The sequence below is a fragment of the Pagrus pagrus genome, assembly GCF_965226575.1.
Source record: "Pagrus pagrus genome assembly, chromosome: 14".
Lineage (NCBI taxonomy): Eukaryota > Metazoa > Chordata > Actinopteri > Spariformes > Sparidae > Pagrus > Pagrus pagrus.
This window is the reverse complement of record NC_140198.1, coordinates 26,619,939-26,641,202: the sequence shown is the minus strand read 5'-3', so window position 1 is coordinate 26,641,202 and position 21,264 is coordinate 26,619,939. Positions and strand designations below refer to the sequence as shown.

Genomic DNA, 21,264 nt, shown 5'->3' with positions numbered 1-21,264 from the left:
ACAGTTGACAGCTGCCAGAAACCAGAGGGAACACTTGCTTTGAAATAAATCTCTCTAGTTATATGAGCTATCACTTCAATTAGTCACCATCTGTCTCCTCAGACCTGACTCGTGTTTGCCAACCACAATCAATAAAAGCAAATGTCCGATTTAAGATTTGAGTGAGAAAACTGACTGAGGAGCCACCCGCCATCTTCAAGACACTGGCTGTTCCAGGGATTGCAAGTGGGTGCAGTAATGTGTGGCTGTCATTGCTCTGACAAGGTCATCACATCAGGTCACAGCAGATAAGGGGACAGCCATGAAACCGCACGACTAATTTAAATTGGCAATAAGAAAGAATTATCTAACTCCCCTGACTTTCTCTTTTTATTTCTTTTTATTCAGTCTTCGTACAAACTCATTTTACTAGTCCTGCAATTTGACTCACAAAGATATAAATGGATGTCTCATTGTTTAAGGAAAAGAGCTCAAAGAGGAAAAAGAGGAAGTGCAAACATTACAACTGGAGCAGACCCTGAAGAACATACTAAAATGGATAATATTATAGGATTCATGGAAGATATGTAGGACACAAATCCTATACTGTTTGCAAAATGCTGTCGTCCAATCTTCACAGTAAGCACATTTTACCTGGTGGTAGAGGAGATACAATGCCAGCTCCCCTAATATGTCTCCATTTAGACATGACAGCTATTCCCTGCTCAACTCATGTCCACAGTGCACTCTAGCTGCTCTGAACACAGATAGGTTCCCTCGACCTCAAAAAGCTTACCGTTTCCATTTCTGTATTATTCACACAAGGTTTTTTAAATACAGTATATTCTCTTCAAGCAGCTATACTTCAGTGCATAGCCAGTGTCTGCATTGTTTCTTAGCTCGACAAGAGTGACCTGACCTTTTGATGGAAGGATTAAGAACAGTTCATGTCAGCAATACGCTAAGTAAGTTGTTACTTGACACCTTGAAACCAGCCATAAAGACTAGCAGGCTGATCCATCTGCTTCACCCTGGAGGGGTGATGGAGAGTCATGGATACTGCCATGGGCACAGGGCTGCACATACCACTGTTTGTTTGAGAAAATACAACTACTGTAAGGCTATGTGCAGGCAAATCTGAAAGATGAAGAAGTGTCCTATCCATCAGAAATCACATGCCTCTCAGCTTATCCATGCTTTTTTAAATAACATTAATAACGTTTCATCCAGAGACATACACAGACTGAGTTGGGAGTTGGCATTCTCTACTAGCATAAAAAGGTATTGCTAGTTCAACACCAAAGTGTCTGCCATAGCCATGTGCAGTCAAGCCACAGTATGGTACCAGTGGACTAAAGTATTCATAGTATTCATTTAGGTTTTGCTTGTTATAAGTATGGTGGATTTGTTGGTTGGAGCTGTGACTTGGTCACTTACACCTCCACTGAAAGCAAGGAAATCATCCTAGTAACATCATTAACCACTCTTACTATTTTGGGCCTATTTACTGCTAAAACAACAGTAAACAAGAGTAATTTGTCTGTTGTATCTGCTGCCAATTGTTTCAATCTAACACTGCTGCCACACAGCAGTGAGGGGATCGTGTGTCATACACTTTGCCACAAAGGCCAGACACCAACATAATCAATCAGTTTGTCCATTGCATGCATTTTCTACTGCTTCCCCTAAAGGGAGCTATATGCAGCCTTGACTATGGAATTTGCCCCGGGCTTGCTGTATCAGGGTTAGGATGTGAAGTTCAGATCTTGGGGCTGAATTTAGTGTAGCACAGCTGAGGCTATGGTGAGGTATCTTATGGCCCTATCCAATGAATGTTTAATGGGTCTGGAGAAGTCGGCGTGGAGGAAGCTGACTGTGCTGCATCAGTAGGCCAGGCTGTAAAATGAGACAGGGGAGGAAGCCAGCCAGCTCAGGATGGTGGGAGGAGAGGGGAGGGAAGGAGAGAGTGGAGTGCAGTATTCAGAGAAAGTATACAGAGCAGGACAGCAACCAAGATGTATGTAAGCAGGAAGCCATTACCAAAAACCACACTGCTGCACTATAAGCCCTCCAAATGAAAATGGTATGGGTAGAAGTCATATATTTCAGTAATGTTCTATTCAAAACCTCCACTGAAATCCGGCTTATTCTAGGAGAAACAGACTACACAGGCTATTAAATTCAACTTCTTTACACTTCCAATTGCAAGTGAGGCACATGCTCTGTCTGGTAAATTGAATGTACTTTATCCATTCTTGCTTCCTCTTCCTGACAGTCCCAGTGCACGTGTCCATATCTGTAGAACTAGCAGGGGGTGAGCAGTACAGAAGTACTGAACTGTGAGCACTGGGATCTCGAAGCACAGGGATCTCTAAGCAGATCAGGAATAAACTGTCAACTCAAGTGAAGGCCTTTCTTTGGGCACTTGGGTTGTATTTGACTACAGACACAAACTGGAGGCAGAATGCATTACCACTGTCTATAAACAAAATCAGGAGCACTTCAGAGGATTATTGCAATGTCATAATAGTAAAGTCCGAAGGATATGACAAGCATCGTGAGAGACCCCAGAGTTGGCACGCAATTGCTGGATGGCTGCAAGATCTCAGGACTGGGAGAACAGACATAGTAACATCAGAGAAGTCTCAACTCTCCACTCAAACCCTACATCAGCCACAGCTGTTTTTATGGAACACTCAGATGTGGCCACACAAGGCGTCTCCACTTCTCAAGTTAAACTGACCATATCTAAAGCCTGGAGGTAGGCCTTCGGGCCAGGAAGAAGCTTCATTAAAATTTCTCATGCACCTGAACTGCGTCCTTCACAGTCCCTCCCCACTCACTGATTGGAATAAAGCTTCCTCTGCCCATCAGGGACTGTGTTACTGTGTACATCTGTCTATCCATATGCCTATCTGCAAGCCCCACGCAGCTGTGAACGATGTGTTAATGAGGCCTATAATCTGTGGGACATAACAGGAAAAAGAAAATGATTTCACCTCACAAAAAAATGTATTTCTTTTAACCGCAACTTCAAGAAAGGCATGAGTAATTCTGCAGAGAACAAAGATAGCAGCACCTTATACAGTATATTTGAATTATTAACTTACTGAATGCAGATTGCCTTATCTACATGTTTGGGTATCAACTGGTGAATCAAACGCTCAGAACAAGCAAGAAGGGAGGTATGGAGCAAGACAGAGGGAGAGTGCAAGTATGGACAGAAGTGTAGAGGTAATAGAAAAACTCTAAACCCAGTGTTACTCTGCAATTCTCTGGTTTATCAGTTAGCCTAAATGTATGGTGTATGGCTCAACTGCAGGCAGGATTTTCTACTAACAGACAAAAAGAGACATGCCAATTGAATGCATATCGGTTTTTCTGCATTATATACAGTACATCATGTGTATGAAAGTGTACGCTGCATTTGCATAAACTGTAATTATCAAGTCATGGGTCACATGTCCCATCCAGGAATCTCATAAGAAACGCATTGCGCGGCAACAACAACCACATAACTTTCGAGGAAGCGGATCACATATTTGATCGCAAAAATCTCTTTTGAGATTTTTTGTGGTTGTTGTTGTTGTTTGTTGGTTTTGACAATGCATGGTGAAACGTTGCCTGCTGAAACACCACGTGAAACCAAGTCAGGGGTTACTATTTTCATGACAGCCTGTCCATTATATGGAGCATAAATGCAGGCTAGCATGAATGGTGTAACACTATTGTAGTTTATGTCATCGCATAATGTATCTGCATACACTTGGCACTCGACGCTTCGTTTAATCTGATGAATGACTTTATCCAAATTGAGGAATTTGTTTGAGGAATGTTTTTTAGGGTGATGATGTCATCAAATATGAGGACAGACATTTGATGCTTCATTCGAAAACATCAAATGAAGCATCAAATGTAAAAAAAAAAAAAAACTTTCAGTACAGCCCTAGTTTCTATACTATGGCTTGATTCACAAATACACATTTCGTTCACATAACATCTGCGCAGTCTACAATTATGTATTAGAACACGAGGAGAAAACAAACGTCTACCAGTCGCCCGGAGGTCCACCTGGACACGGTGTCTGGTAGCTGCTTTCCACAGGTAACTGATAACGCTCACGTCATGATTAATATGCTTAAGTTATGAATGCTTCTTAAGATAGTAGCTATCAAGCACTCATAATGTAAATTTTTTTGCATTTATCACATTGAATCATTTATATATAAATGATGAAATATATTTGTGAATTCTTCTGTGCACATTCATTAATGGTAAGGCCCATCTCAATCCATTCATATCCACTAATGAAAGGAATCAAACATAATCTCAGCAGTACACAACAAGTTGTCAATACAACTAGGCAATTTTTGATGATGCGCCCATTCTGTGTACCCTGACTGCAGCAGATGGGCTACAGCAATTACTACCTGGACAGCTTTAAGATGAGTCAGCTGAAGGACACTGGTACAGTAGATTCAGAACAAATACCCGAGAGCAATACCATCCTGAAGTGCTGTACTGCAAGGACTGCTCTGAGACAAATACTTTATTGTGATCAGTCTACCATACACACACTTCTAACTACCACAATCTATTTTGGCCCTCACAGATCTGAGGAGTAGCTGTGAGGGAGTTAGAAAGGAGTTGTCTTTATGTGAGCTAAGACACAACAGAGATAGTGTCTTTATCAATGCTGATCTACACCAGTACCAAACGTTTTTCTCTGCTAGCTCCCCACTCCTTTCAAGAGTGATATATAATTGAAGTTACACAGGAAGGCAATACCAGATAAGCAACCCCGACCTCCCCCGCACAGAATTAAGTGACAACCCTGAGACACCGAGTGATGGTGCAGACAAATTGAAATGCACAACTTGCAGCTGCTAACTGAAAGCCTGAGGCAAAATCAGCTCATGTGTTTACAGTTTGTGGGCTATAAAAACTATTCCAAGCTTATTAAAGCTACTGACGGTGTGAATTTCAAACAGTGTCAACAGTGGTAAGTATAGTTTAGTCATGGTATCTCACTTTATCTATGATCCAAACACCTCTACAAGCATAAAAACGAGGAAACCAGGGCTCCAGACTAACAGCGTTCCATTGTCCCAGGGATAACAGGAAATGTGTTTGGGACAAACAGAAACCTTCCCAAGATTGATTTTTGTATGTACTCAGCTTGAGACCCACAAAAAATTAGAATCCGCATCCGACAATGTGATTAATCAACTAATTGTGACGAAAACCAGCAGAATAATCAGTAATGAAAACAATCTTTAGTTGCAGCCCTTGTAAACATGAATCAGGTGTGTTTTTGGGTTAACTGGACTGAAACGGAAACACCATGGTAAAACACCAACACTCTGTGAACTGCTCATGTAACAGTCAAGGATCTGCAGTAATCCAACACTACATATGAAACATCTCAGTTCACTGAACCAAAATGGAGGCTGCTGGGAGCTCGGGGGGCCTGGCAGCAGCCGCCAGTCACTGCTCCTTGGCCCAAATACCAGCTTGATTGACATCTAAAGGTTGGTGACTTTTCTGAAGTGTGTTATTTGCCCCTGGCAACAGGGGTGCTACTTTTCATTGAGCTCAGTGGGAGTGAAGGCTTCCCCTGTACATGGAGCGGAGACCATCCACAGCGGATTATACTGCACAGCCATGCATAAACTATGGATTCCGAAAAAGATGTTTTGAATCATGCTGCAACATCATATGAACTGACTGTTTTTTACGGAAAAAACTGTTACATTTCAATAAAGCCCAGACAAATTGAAGTCATATATAGAGCCCCAACACTTAATTCATTGATCAAAATGTTTCAGTCATTTTTCAAGCAAAAAATGTCAAACATTTGCTGGTTCCATCTTCTTAAATGTGAGATTTTGCTGCTTTTCTTTGTTATTTATGACAATAAATGAAGAGTTTTTGGGTTTTGGACTGTTGACTGGACAAAAGAAGCAATCTGAAGACATCACTTTGGGCTCTGGGACATGTGATGAAAGAGTTTCATATTTTTTTAACATTTTTACACTGAATGATTAATTGATTAATGATGAACAGAAGCTTTAGAAATAATGAAATCAATCATTAGTTGCAGTTGAAACACTCATGTGAGAGAAAAGGGAATCTCATTTTCATCATATCCAACCTGCGTATTGCAGACTAAATAAATAAGACTCATGAAGCAAATTAAAAACTGGTGGGTCTCCCATATCTGTAAACTAGTGTGGAAACTGTCCGACTTGATGAATGATGTCAGCTCTATGTGAAGTTAACAGTGGAAATATCAAGTCTAAAAATAACCACCAACAACTGTCAACTTAAAAAAATGTTGAGGGTTTTGGGGTTGTTGTATTTTTTTCAGAGAGCATTGGCTCAGTGTGCAAGAAGCTTTAAGCTGAGATGCATCCTCTGATTTTAACAGGATGCGTGACCTCAATCCAGAAAGTTAAATGTTGGAATGAGAGAAACACTCTATCTGAAGCCATGTGGTTCAGTGTAGGTCATCTCAGTCTGATACAAGTTTATACTCTAACTCTGGTCTGCAATGAGAAGCAATGCACACCCACACACACACGCGCACACACACATTCATAAAAGTTGCAGAGACTAAATGTAAATATATATAATATATATACTATACTATTATATATTACAAACTACAGTAGGACTGCAACTAACAAGTACTTTCTGATTAATCTACTGATTATTTTATGTTTCTGAACTGTTAAGTATGTAAAATGTAAAAAATGAAAAAAAAAAAAAAAAAAAATGTGGAGATGACGTCTTCAAATTGCTTCTTTTGTCCAGCTGACAGTCCAAAAACCAAAGACTCCTCATTAACTGTCATAAAGGACGAAAAAAAAACAGGGTAACAAACAAATGACTGAAACACTGATCAATTATCAAAGTAGTTGGTGAGTTCTTTCTTTACAATCAAATAATTGCTTGATCAACTAACTGTTGCAGCTCTACATAACAGAATAGTAAATGAGCCTTCCTAGTTCTAAGAAGTCCTAAGAATATGAAAAAAGTCTGATGGGTGTCCACAAGTCCACAAGAAAGTTTGCAAAAACAACATTGGGCAGGTGACATTCTGACTTTTTATAAGTTCAATCACTTATGTCATTAACGGCAGTGATCATCATCACATCAATGAAAGACCAGATCAGAGGATTCCCAATGAAAACTAACTGTGTCTCAGGCCACACAGAACACAAGCCTGTCAGTGAGAAAATGCTGAACACCCACAGGACTTAAATCCATGCTGTGAATGAGACACGAGTCTCCCTTTTCTTGGTCAGCAGCTTTGTTTTTGCCAAGCAGCCACCCACTTACAGAGAGAACACTCATTAAGTGATCATAGTGTAGGGATCATCAAAAAACAGGGATACCAGGAAAGTTTCTGAGAGTAAAATTAATTAGGCACCAGTGCTCCTCGCCAGCTCCATTTACACACACAGTTTACCCAAAAATACACATGTGCTGACTTGGGAGACAGCATCACTGAATCACCAACACAAGTTCAAAAGTTTTCTTGGCTCCGGAGAATTCTGATTTCACGCGAAAAAACACAGAGCCTTATTGATATGCACTGTGAAGGATCAAACTGTAACAACATGTCCAGGTGTAAATGCAGCCGAGAAGCATTCAGGATCCAATCATTCACCTGAGGGGGTGCTCAGGAGTGCAACTGCAACACTTTTCCTATCAGCCTAGAGGATCAACACCAAAAGACTTCATCACATGGATCAAAACAGGAAGACGTGGGAAGTAGTATGGGATGTAACATCATGGGATGTAAAAATCAGGAAGTCATTGATTCTACTATAAGTGTGATCCAGCTTAATCTTAATTTTAAAGACAATGCAGATATAAAGGTGCTTTCAGACAGTGAGAGGTCACCACTGCTCTCAATGTTTAAAATGTAAGCAACCAAGACAGCAGCATGGAGAGAGAGGGCAGGCGCTATGCTTAGTTATATGCCACTGCAGCTGATGTTAGTTGAACTTGCCACCGCCACTCACCAAGTCATCACAGCAACAGAAACCACTCGAAGAAAACAATACATTGCTAATTTTGCAGCAGGGTATTGATTCCAGACACACTTCACAGCTTTGCAAGAATTACTAAAGTACTAAAGCAGACCAAGGAGTCCTGACTGACATGGACTCTCCTCCTCAGCCACCAGACCTCAAACACAATGAACATGAATGGGTGCACTTGAAGACCATCAAGCATTCTTTGAGATCACAAGACGCTCTGTGGAACACTGTCAGATCCTGCTGGGATAACATGAGTCATCATGCTATCAGGTTTCACACTTATACGTGAGTGCATGCTGTCATTAAAGCAAAAGGGGAAAAAACCAATTACTAAGACACTCTGAAATTCAGTTTCAGATTCCACGTTTCACTCAAATCATTCAGCTTAAATCATCATTTGTGATGAAAACAATGTATTACATTTGAAAATTAGAAGTATTTTGACTAGTGGTCTCCTACTGTACTGAACATACTGTACATCATATCCTATAGTGGCAGAAATGGAAAAAAGGAAAAGAAAAAGGTATTCTTGAATGATCAAGAATTGCTTAAACCATTCCTTGTTGCAGAGACAGAATAAGACACAAGCTCAATACAACGCTACTAATTTTCACTTTCTGGTGGATCAGGAAAAATTACTGCACACACCTGCACGTATGTGTTCCCACGGCTACCAGATGATCTTGTATAAATATAGCCAACACATCACAATTGACAGATTGGGAAAATGATTTCTTAGCAGTTAGCAAATGGATTTAATAGCAGTTTAGTTATTTATCACCCAAGGTGGTCTGTTTGCTTTCACACCACAGATGAACCACACCATGCCAAAAGTTACACACATCAGTGTTCAACAGGTTAGGCTCCTTTCAGTGTTGAATGCAAGAACCTCTAAACTGCTAAAAAAAAAATGTAATTTTTCCAGTTATTCTATTCACTATACTGCAAACAACATCCCCTATACACATGCATCCCCTTCTCCTCTGTCTCCATCGGCCCCCCAGCCCTCTTGGCATGTTGTGGCATATGTATTTATCGAGCAACCAAGTGGCATTTATCTCACAGCTTAGTCATAATTAGTCCAACTCATTCTTGGGCAGACAGCCTGTTAGTGGGCATATGTTCAGATCCTGGTTAAAGACACATGCTCCCTGAGGGGATGTCTGCATGTTGACATGTATGTGTATGGTGTGTGTGTGTGTGTGTGTGTGTGTGTGTGTGTGCGTGGGCAGGGGCAACAGGTGGGTGTGTCTGCTTTATGGCAGCAGACGGTTGCTGTGGAGCGCGCCGAGCCTCCATTAACACAACCCACCATGTTCCCTTCCCTCGGCTAGCCAGCCGTGCTGAGAGAGGCCACTTGAAACCTGGAGGGAAGCGAGTTCATCCGAGTGTGCGGAAGAGGAAGAAGACAGGACGGAGCAGAGACCAGAAAAGGAGGGGAGGGAGGACCTGAGTCACACGGGAATAGTGAGAGGCGGGAGAGAGGGAGGGATGAAACAAGGTGAGGAAGAGAGGAAACCGGAGAGGAGGGGAGAGCAGAGAGGAAAAGAGGCAGTCTGGCTCAGGTCCAGGGTTATCACTGGCAAAAGTCGAGGCGTTTGCCAGCTGCCAGTTGGAGACAGCAGCACTCGGCCAGAAGGATGGTGCCCTGCGCAGCTTCTGTCGGCTGGTGTGTTTGTCTGTGTTTGTGTGTCTGTGTGCACAGCATGGATGCTGCAGAGTGCTGAGAGCTCAACTGATGTGTTAAGCACGGGACAAGGAGCATATGCAGAACCAGCTACACTGACTGAAGGGATGGTCTTTTTAAAATACAAACAAGTACGGGCACAGTCGCTCCTCCTCTGCCATCCACAAGTTAGTGCTCATTTCTGCCAAGTTGCCTGCAGTCCCAGACACGAAGAGACGAGGGAAGCCGCTTAAAAACATCTCCGTAAGTCTCCTTCTTTTGGCAGACGACGCTTAAGTGTATCCTCTTTAGGCAGGACATTACATAACTGTTTGCCTTGTCGCCAGCCGAACCCAGTCGCATGCCAGAAGGATGTCAACAAAAATAAATATATATAAACCTGCAAGATTTTGTGTCAAAAGCCTGACATGCCGTGACGGAAAGCTTGTTTACATCATCACGCGCTCCTTTCTTCATCATCTAATCAGTGATGCTGAGGCACAGACGCCGTCCCAATTTCCTTCATCTCTCCTCTCTCTTGAAGATGAGTGGAAGGAGGGGGAGAGGGTGGTGGGGGGGGGGAGTAGCAGGGATTCTGTTTTTAAGGTTAAAGTGCGAAGCTGCTGCAGCTTTACTCGCTCACCACGTGTCCCTTCGGTCATCGATGTCAGACATTCTCACGTGCACAGAACATACACACTGTTCGACCGCCAAATTACATGTGGGTCAGCTGAGCACAGGATGAGGTCATTTATAATTAGAGACAGAGGATATCTTATTTTATTTATTGTTTTTGTAAAGCACAATTCCCAAAAATTCCCTGATTCCATCTAATGCAGGGGTACATAAACATTTTCCCCTTGGAGGGCCAAAACTGAAACTAAACGGTGGGCCACAGGCCTAGAGCATACTATTGCATTGTACTGTTAACATGCTAATGGTATTAGGATCCCAAGTTCCCTTAATTGATGGACTTTCACTCTGCTGGCCAAGATTATGAAAAAAATGAACAATTAGGGATTATGATTTTTTTTTAAAACATCTGGTTGACCAAATCATACCTAGTGGCAGACCAACTCTGGCCCATTGGCCCCACTTTGGGCAGCCCTGTTCTAATCAAATGTAAGTATTCTATGATAGTACTTGAACTTTTGGGTTTCAGACTGCTGCTCAGACAAAAGAAGCAATGTGAATAATTTAGTTTGAGTTCAGAGAAAATGACATTTTCCATGATTTTCTGACATTTTATAGTCCAAATAATAGAAAATAATCAGTATTTGCAGCTCTATTTCTAAAATTGTGAGAGGTAACTGATTTCTAGATGAGTCTTGCTGTACTGAGGGGCGCTCTGAATGTCACCCATCTGTGGCTCTTTGAGACGTCTCTGCTTTGACAACACTTAACCCTGAGGGAGTCTGTTTTCCCTCCAGGGAGGTCAGAGGTCAGCTGCAGGTTAAAGGAGCTCTCACCCGTGAAGCCATCCTGTCACACACACAACACCTCTGCTCTTTTCCCCGAGAGAGAAAACACATGTTAAACAGTTTGAAGCCCGTATTAAGTCATCATGCATGCAATCGAGGTTGCATCACACATGACTGACTGAAGAGCAGCCTCAGCGTCCTGGGAACAGTTTAAATTCACCTTAATGCGGTGCTGCCACGGGAAGCGCCCCCTCTACCGGACAGAGCCGGTATGACTCAGCTTCAGCACGAACAGCTCCCCAGGAAGAGGTTAATCCACTCATAGCATTTTAATGACATCTACACCAGCGCACCATACTAATCACATTTGCCTTCACATTTCTCGAAGCCGGTGTGCGGCTCAGTGGAGCCGGCCGCTGCAGTCCGGCGGCAGCCCGCAGAGCGCCCCGGAGCCCCGGCGGCACGAACTCACACATCTTGTGAGGAACATGTCAGCCCAAACAGGCTGCGAAATCTATCACTGTGAAGCTGAAAACGTCACAACTCCGACAGCGACGTTTATCACTGAAAAAGCCCGTCTCTGTGATGCATTACAGTGGGAATAAATGGGTTTAACTAAAGGAGTTCCCTGTCCTCCATGTTACAGCTCCGTTACAACGCATTTCACGGTGGACCGGTCCGTCCCCTCATCACATGCCGGCCCGGCTGCACTCAGGTGCGGTGATGAACACACGTATGAACTTCATGACGTAAAGTGACATTTTTAACATGCAAGCGACATTTTTCAAAGTTAGCTTAAAGAGAAGTAGGAAAATGCTTTTTCTAAAGAGGGAAAGCGGTTTAGTTCAAACTTGAGCAGTATGCGCTGCTGGATACACACACTGCACTTCGACTCACCTTGAGCGGCCGTTCCTCGGGTGCTGAATACACTTGCTATCAAAGTGGCCACATACCAAATCATAGTACTATTGCCGACCAGAAATAAACCTCATCATATCTCAAAGTGCCCCTTTCGGTGAATCTCTCATCGCCGAGTGGTCCAGGACAAACTGAAGCGGGCCGGTGTCCCTGTTTTCTTGTTAACCGAGCCCTGGACACTTTTCCATCGGCGCTTTCCCCTCTCTCTTCCCTCTCCTCCGCTCTCCTCTCGCATCCTGAGACGGATCACCTGCGCCAATGGGACGAGAGCAGACGAGCCAGTGAAACCAAGCGCGAGCTTTTAGATAACCGCGGTCCCGCCTCCGCACGCGCTTCATTGATGGGCGTGGGAGAAATCCGGTCTCTGATTGGTTACCTGCACTGTCGGTTTCTCATTGGGACTGGTGCGTTCAGGTGATATGGTAATATTCGCACGTTTCACTTTCCCGTTGAAATTAACAACCTCAGTGTGCTCAGGGCCGCTAGAAAAACAGATGCTGCCTTCTCTTTATTCTCTCACACTTAGCACACTTATATTTACATCTATATTATATTTGCATGTAGGCTTAGCCTACAAGTTATATTACATTTATATTGAGCATATATTTATGTTACCAGCGTAATATGCATTTATCACTTTTTGAAAAACTTTTTTTTTATAGTGGAAAGAACAAACAGTCAGCCCACAGCAAACAGCGAGACAAAAATAATCATAAAACAGAAAAGAACATAGGCTACAACCATTACATAAACTCTGTAACATTGTAACTTTGAAAAATGTATGACCTATTTTAAGATTGGGTAAGACACTACAACAAAGGAAAACGCTATCACGATTATTCTTGAATGACCCTGGTAACGACTAGGCTACACAATATTACAAACCCAACCACACATTGCAAAATCCAACAGGTGGTTACATTTTATTTCCATAATAGGACGAGGCCCGAATGCAATTAAAATCACTCCAGTTTGTTTAAAAGATAGTAATACCGCCTACGCGTCACTGCACGTGTTACAAAATGTTCCCGAGTCTCAGGATTCAGGATCTATGGGGAAAACTTGCAAGTTTCTAACTTTTGTGCTGTAAAAGGATTATTGAATCTCTCCAGTTTCCCAGGGAGGACCTGAATGCATCACTAGAGGGAACCGTTCAAGGTGGGTTGGAGTGTGAAGCCGTAGCGGAGCTGCGGTATCATCCTGCGCAATTAGACAGGAGGAATCCTCCAGCATGAGCATCCTCACAGCAGCACCACAGCCATCCATACACTCAGATACAAGTTGAACTGAGTGGTCATGTTTGTCACAATGTTCACTGTGTATGGATGAAACGGTGACAGCCAGGTTGCTGTGGCGTTACATTAAAATACTTAATACCACTGACTAAACAATTTCAATAGCTCACTTGTGACAAATAACTTGTCTTAGTTCAGCATGATTCATCTTCTTTGATACAATGATTCAGTGAAGGACAGTTTAGAATTAAACTGACTCAGTCTGCCTTGCTCATAGAGCAGCCTGTCATTCCTCAGAGCCAATTTTCTCTCCTCCACCTCCAAGTCTCAGGACCCCCACTGCTCCTTCAGGAGGAGGCTCCAGTAACAGCTTCTAGCAAGTTGACAAGAAATCTTCTGAAGTTATTTGAGGTCACTCTGTTTTATGTGTGTTGGTGTTGTTCTCTTCGTTTGCTATTCTTAGTCACATCCAAAAACTCTCAGCTTGTATATTTGGCTTCATCCACACAGTTTTTCCCACAGAAATCAATCTAATTTTACCTCATAACAAGGAAGCTCTGATGTCTTCTTCAAATAAATAAGTTCCAGCTGAAGTCTTCTACAGTTCAATATGATACAAAGAGTAAATAAACCATTAAAAACTGGCCAGATGATGACAAATGTGACATGCTACAACTAGTCATGCAGTCTCAATCATCTGTTTTCATCTTCTCAACAACTCAAGATATACTGGGACTGCTTTTTAATAACCTCTGTCTGACATTCTTCTCTTAAGCCTTGTCCACCAATTAGTATTTTTGATGTTCCATAAAATCAGTGCTTTCACTAAAGAGATACTTTACAGCTCTTGCATGACTTATACTGTAACACTACATTTTTAAAGACTTGCTTATGAGGTTAGAGGCAGCCATTTTTCTGTTCTACTAGTAAGAAGTGCTGCAGTTAATGACTGTTTTCATAGCTGAATTTTTCTGTCCTTTGATTGACTAGTGGTTTCATCTAATGTATGCATGTGTATATACAGTATATTAAGTGTGCAGGATTTATTTCATGATCACAGGAAGGGCAGCATATGGTAGCACGGTTATGACTGGCTCCAGTGATTGGGTGATTAGCACAATAGTAGCATTTGTTGATTCATATTGGGGATTTTTTGTTGATGAATGATGTTTGGATAAGAATTCTATACAGATGTGCTAGCTATAAACACTGTATGTGTCAGCCTTACGTTCTGTCTGGGCGAGAGGCAGAAAAATGAGAGTGAAACATTTTTCTTGGTGGAATTGCTCTTTATGTACTAAATAAGAGAAAAGCTGTAGTGGATTCGCTTGACAAGTCAAACAGATTGTTGCTGGGTCAATGACCTTTGGGTAAATGTTACTTCAATGGATCAATTTGAGTATTTACTGTCACCATTAGTGAACAGATTTGGGATGGTTTGTAAGCCTCTGGGCACAAAAGACAACAGGCAGGAAAGATGCAGTGGGGTAATTATGAGGATGCTTGAGTGCAGGGAAGAGATGCATAATTGAAAAAAGATTCCGGCAAAATGGTTTGAGTGGTATCCATGATGTACACGTGAAAAAATAAATAAAGCTTATGTCAGCAATTCCATTTTCTAGCCATGGACATTGTGTTGGTCTGTGGTCAGTCTGCTGGTCCTCCACTTTGGTCTAGACTGACATTTGGTACAGATGATGTATCCTAAGCCAAAGGTCCAGTGTGTAGGATTAATGGCATTTAGCAGTGTGGATGCAGAGTGCAACCAATTGACCACCCTCTGTCTCACCCTTCCCTACAGTGGCCGCCAAAAATGCGGAAAAAAAACAAAAAGCCCTCTCTAGAGCCAGCCAGCATTTGGTTTGTATATTCCTGACTACAGTATAGAAACATGGTGGTGACTCTGGAAGAGGACCAAGCCCCCAGGAAGAGCACCAGGCTTTGAAGCCAGTTTTCGTAGTGGCTAAATTGTGTAATTACAACGTCACATGATGCACTGTGGCCCAAAAAGACATTTTCCCATTAGCTAATAAGGAAAGCTGATTTGGCTGGGGTAAGACTTTGACTGGATTCTTCAGGTTCGAACTTTCGTACTTTTCTTTTGTGAACCCATGTGTGGAACTTGAGAAGGTCGGAAGTAGCATTCTCAGCCAAACATTCAGGTACAAACTATCTACTCTCACCCTCTGTCACACTATGCCTGTGTTTCCTGAAGCTTCTTTGATCTCCATCTCTCCTTCGCCTCTCCGTGCCTGCGAGGCCTCAGTCGCTCATGTTGGCTCCCCTACAAGAAGCAGCCAGGAGAGTGTGGCATGTCAAGCTCCAGCATGTCAGCAGCTCTGACAGAGACATCACTGGCTACAGATGCAGCTGGAGGCCTTTTTTCCTGATGCTCGACAGCCATTGCGGCCGCTGCGGCAATGGGAGTACAGCCATGTCTCACAGCTGACTGTCACACCGAGCAGTGTGCTTTAAAGGAGCTGTGTGAAGTGCAAATAGTCTATTCAAACTGAGATTTCATGGTGTTCTGTGATCCGCTCCACACACTCATGCTTTTGTTCATCCCTGATGATTAATGAGCCAGGTGTGACTCATTAACTGTTGAATGACTGTAGTATACATGTGCTAATAATGAATCTCAACTGGTGTCACAACATTTTATGGGATGAAATTCAGTCTCTGTAACTTGTTAATTAAGTCATTGTTTAAGTCATTTTTAAAGAAAGAATACTGAATATTCACTGGTCCCAGCTTCTCACATCAGTTTCTCAGTGTTCTGTAATGGTAAACTGATTATATGTATATGTGGGCTTTGGACAAACAAAATATGTGCATATGCTAAATTAACCTCAGAAACTTAGTGAAGAGTGATTAAGGAATTAATCAACAGATCAATCAATAATACAATCCATTTTGAGTTGTGACATTAATTACTCCGAAAAATACTGTTGAAACAGAACCACCGAAAAGCACCAAAAAAACCAAATGCTTAAGGAAAATAGTCTCTCACAGCCGGACCTATTTCCACAGTGCTGCGAGCACTAGAGAAATCTCATTCTGCTATAGGGACCAAAATGCTTTAAATTTTGGATGCAGGATGCAGCAACAGCACTTCAGAAAAAAAAAAAAAAAAAAAAAAGTAGTGTCAGGGTGAACTTATTTTGTACATGGAAAGGCGAGCCCTGCCATTAAAATGTCTCAAAGAAGGATAACAACTGCTAGCTTCTTTATGTTCGTACAGTTAGCAACCAAGTTAGGATTAAGGTAACAGTGGTTGTTGTTGTTTCCTGTAGAGACAGGGATTTTAAAAAACACCAAAACACCAACAGACACATATACAGCAAGCACTTAGAAACAGAAACTTAGGACCTGAGGAAGCGCTGTCTTGAGTTAAATATATAAATGAAACTCAATCATTAATAAAAAAAAAAAAATACATATAATATGGAATGAAAACAGTTTGATATTTCATAGACAAATCAACAAGTGTCAAGCACAAATAAAACAAAGGGTGTACAGCTGTGCCATCAGGCTGTACTGAATCACAGTTTATCCTGGGGTGTCAGCACGTCGCTCAAAATGTATGACCCCTCTGGCTGGCACACACAGTACAGGGCCAATATGAACAAGTTTAGCCAATGCAGAGGCACTGATGCAGACATCAGTAGTAGTTTGTGTTAGGACGACGTCCACCTCTTCATACTCAGTGGTGCACTGAGCTAAATGCTGACATCACCATAACATGCTCCCAATGATGCAATGCCAGTGCCACAATGCTGGCATACTGATGTTTAACAAGCAGTGTTGTGAAAGTTAACACATAAAGAGCTGGCTCAAAGTTTAATTCACACAGCTGGATATTAGACACTTACTTTCCTTTTTGCCCAGAAGGATGCTGTTGTGCTGTTGAGGGCTCTGGTGCATTTGAATCCCTTTTGAGGAGTTTGTAGTCCAGCCTTGAATTGCAGTGTCTTTTTGGAGACAAATATGCATAATGATAAATCCAACACTGAAAGTCTTCTGTGATGATTTATCCATTGTCCGTGTTGAAAACAGATCTGTTGTTGTTGTTGTTGTTGTTGTTGTTGTTAGCATGATTGTTAGTCATCCACTGGCAATCCCATGATGCATTGAGTTGAGTCATGAGAGTTCACAACTTGTCAACCAATTGGAGAAAGCCGAGAGGCAGGTGTTTCTAAAAAATACAGGAAATGCTTATCATTATCACCAGCTATTTTTAAGGGTGTTAGCATGCTCATATTTTCTAATTAGCTTTGCAGGCATTTGTTCAGAAACCAAAGAACTGGACAAAACATTTTCATTTTTTTAATTTCATGCCAGTCACTAGAAAAGGAGGGGGGAAACAATGACTGGTACTGAATGAAGACACAAATTGGTAACAATAAATGGTGTGGAAAATTTCACTTAAAGGTGCTATTTCTAAGAAAAGTTGATTTTAGAGTTAATTCCCAACCCGTCAAATAATGACACTTTGGGATTGTAGGATGGGTCGGCCAATATGTTGGGAATGACTCTCAAAAACTTTTCTTACAATTAGCACCTTTAAGAAGTGAAACATTTGACCTCCTGGTGGCGCTCTCACAAAAGTCAGATAGACCAAAGCAGTGGACTGACCAACATTTGCATCCCTGGAGCCACACAGCAATCTGACTGACTGACTTGTCAAAGGAGGGTAATCAGCAGAGTCACTACGTGACAATGGATCTGTTCTATTCAAGATATCAAGCCATAATAGTGTGACAGTGAGCCAGCATGCACAATACCAGGAACCTGAAACAAACTCGCAGCATCATTCATTTTATTATACGTGCCTATGTCAAAATGTGTCATCTGAAAAAATGCCTATTTACTAGACTGGGTTCATAAACAGCCAACTTCTAGCCTTGATTAATTTGTTTAGTATTCAGGACCTGTTGCTGAACTCTCATGTGCTATTACATTTCTGTCATTGTACAATATATCAAAATATATGAGTGTATTCCATGTAGTCCATCATGTGCAGGTTTCCTGAGGAGGACAGTGGGGAAATCTTACAGACTCTTTATAGTCTCACATAAAGTATCAGGGGGCAGTCATATTTTACAGTTTACAACTTTGAAGTTAGAATGAATGAGGTCGGACACATGCCATACTAGTGTCAAATTCCAGCATGAAATACGGGACAAATATTTGTAATTGTGTCCAAAACGTGGCAATTTGCTGTGGCTTAAATGAGTGAATTAGTGTATAGAGAGTAGGCAGCATGTTGCTGTCTGTGATGTGTGCCATGCTCAAAACACTGGTCAGAAACACATCTAGTCTAATACACTCAGCTGCCTTGTATGTTTTTAGTGGGCTTCATTTAGGGGTTTTCAACAGGTCTGTGTGCTGGCTAATTTTGAAATAGGCCATGCTGGCAGTGTGGTTTTATCAATAACGAGGTCGATCTGTCAGGCCAGCATTGTGGTCAAGAGTGAAATAGCTCATGATAATTTTATTTTTTATTTATTTTTATTTTTTTGACTAGCTATAGTACTGCGTCACCACAAGCCAGTCAAAATGTCCCCTTATCCTGAGAAATATAGTCCTCTACAAAATGAAATGGCACCAAATGTTGTGCCGACAGTCGTGAGGATTAACCCCATTGCCTTTGGTGATCTCATGATTTCTCTTCTATTGCCAACATATGTTGACGTTTGTCATTTTCAGTGTAATATTGGATGGATTGCTGTGAGATCTGGTGCAGACAACCATGGTCTTTCTGAACTTTGGTGATCCTCTGACTTTTTATGTAGCACCACCATCTTGGGTCAAACTTGCAATGTGTCCAATACTTTGGTTTAGGATCAGATACCTACAAAGTTAATGGCAGTCTCATCAGTCCCAGCTGTAGACTGTATTTCTCAGGTTCATTATTACCATGGCCAAATGTTGAACTGTTTGCCTCAAAGGCTAGGTTCAACTTTTACCTCCAGTCTTTAATGAGCATTTCAAGTTGACATGACTGCTGGCTAGGTATAAATTCTTGGTTAATTGATACTGGGGATCCTTTCTGGGCATTTGTGTGTATGTAATAGTGGATACTGGTGAGCTCAAAAAAGAGTCATCATTCACCTCATTAACTCATCTTTTGCTCTTTCAGTCAGCTTCCTCAACACCTACAGGGCATTTAAAGACGCTGGCCAGCTCAAACTTTTCAAACAGCTGATCAAGAGGAATAACAGGTGTTTGAGAATGGGGAGTAGACTAACTCAGAGCTACAAGGACCTGATTGCCTCAGCAAGGAAAGACGCAGCTCTTGACTTCGAACAAATAACTGACTCATAGAATGCAAAAAAAAGATTACAAAAGATGTGAATCAATATGTTGGACTCTACAATGAGACCTTGACAGCAGGTGGTAGGATGATGTGAGCCTGATTCAGAGCCTGATTCAGAAAATGGATGTGGGTCTGTTTACAGCTATTCATGATGAAACAGCTCTGGGAGGGAGGCATGAGACCCAAACTGCCTGATAATGTATTTTCATCCAAAAACAAAACAAAAATAAATTTAAAAAAATCATCCAACAGATTTTGTTTTTGACCCTAGATGTTCAAAAGCAGCAAATGGTGGAAACTGTCTCATTGTAGCACAGCAGACCAGTCCTGGAGATGATGTCAGCTCACTGCTTTGTTGTGCTGAGGTCACGGGTAGAGACAGAACTTGCAGAACCACATTCTGATAAAACATTTGTCATAAAGTTAGTACCAATAGCTTGTTTGGATGGATAATAAATAGCTGTACTTTATATTTTGAAATAATACCCTGATTTCACTGAAGTTGAAAGCTGAAATCCCAAAAAACACAAGTACATGTTCATTTAACTGAAAATACTAGCTTATAGTAAAGATAGAAATGACAGTTTAGGTCTGTACAGTTGGAAAAAGAAAACACGAAGTTAAGATTTCAGAGTTTATCACGATGACTTACAAACAGCCTCCTTGTTCCATTACTATGCTAGCCTGTGCCCTTGTTTCTGAATGAAGCCCAAACCAAGACCTTTGCCCTGCTACCAGCCCATCGCCTGCAACATGTTGTCCCTGACATGCTGTTCTTCAGGTTAGAATTGACCCCATGAAATACACTTTGTGTGCATGAGTTCTGTGTACGTTGTCAGAAGGATGCTGCACAAGGCTACTGCCCCCTGCCTTTTGGGATGGGACCCTATCTCACGTTAACCGACAGCCAGACATGGAGGGTGACATACTGTATAGTACTTTGCCACTGATAAAATTGTATCACATGAAGCGTGCAAAGGAGAACTTATCCACCTTATAAACCAGTGTCGTCTCATTCCTCTTAGAGTTATGGCTGTATTTCCGTTCCTGTATCAGCCCATACAGTAGATATCCATCAGCATCTGGTTGTCACTATCAATATATCAACCACTATTGCCTGTGCTAATCACGCACAAGACCAAACCACCCAAACTGTCCTGCTTGCCTCCACTCTGATTGAGATCCCAATTTAGAATTTGCATTCATTCAACGGCTCTGTGATACTTGTAGCCTTCCTTAACACTGCACAACACCATTACATCAAGGTGGTAGGAGTGAGTGTGAAAACCAAACAAAGCTAGCGGCCCATGCAATTGCTTGAATTAGAACATGTACCAAGGGGCGTGGCGCCAGTGGCCCTGTGGAGTTACCGTAGAGGCAGGTCCAGCCCACTGAGACTGAGAAGTAGCAACAGAGAGAGGGGTTGGGGGTTGGGGAGCCTTGATTGTGTTTGTGGTGCTGGCGGATGTTTTTGTGGTCCCCTGAGATGCCACAGAGTGCAGGCCCACGAGAGCTGTGATAGGGAAATTGTGGAGGGTTGCAGCTTCAGGAACAGAGGCAACAAAGCAGGGCGAGGCGGGGCGACTGAGAGATAGTGAAGCCATTTGGTGCTAGGACAATTGATTTTGAACTATTTTATGTTTTTGTGAAGTAATTTTAAGCCTCTGTCTTGTAT

General features: G+C 42.0%; 1 protein-coding gene across 4 annotated transcripts in view; it reads right to left on the bottom strand.

The window, feature by feature from the left end:
* The window catches only part of LOC311269995 (protein turtle homolog B-like), a 146,268-nt gene extending 133,988 nt beyond the window's left edge, over positions 1-12,280 (bottom strand). For all 4 annotated transcript variants that reach the window (XM_084374593.1, XM_084374595.1, XM_084374594.1 and 1 more), the window contains exon 1: positions 12,015-12,280. In XM_084374593.1, coding sequence (XP_084230719.1) covers positions 12,015-12,078 — 64 coding nt within the window. In that variant the 5' untranslated portion in view covers positions 12,079-12,280. The remainder of the gene's footprint in view (positions 1-12,014) is intronic.
* Positions 12,281-21,264: the final 8,984 nt, after the last annotated feature.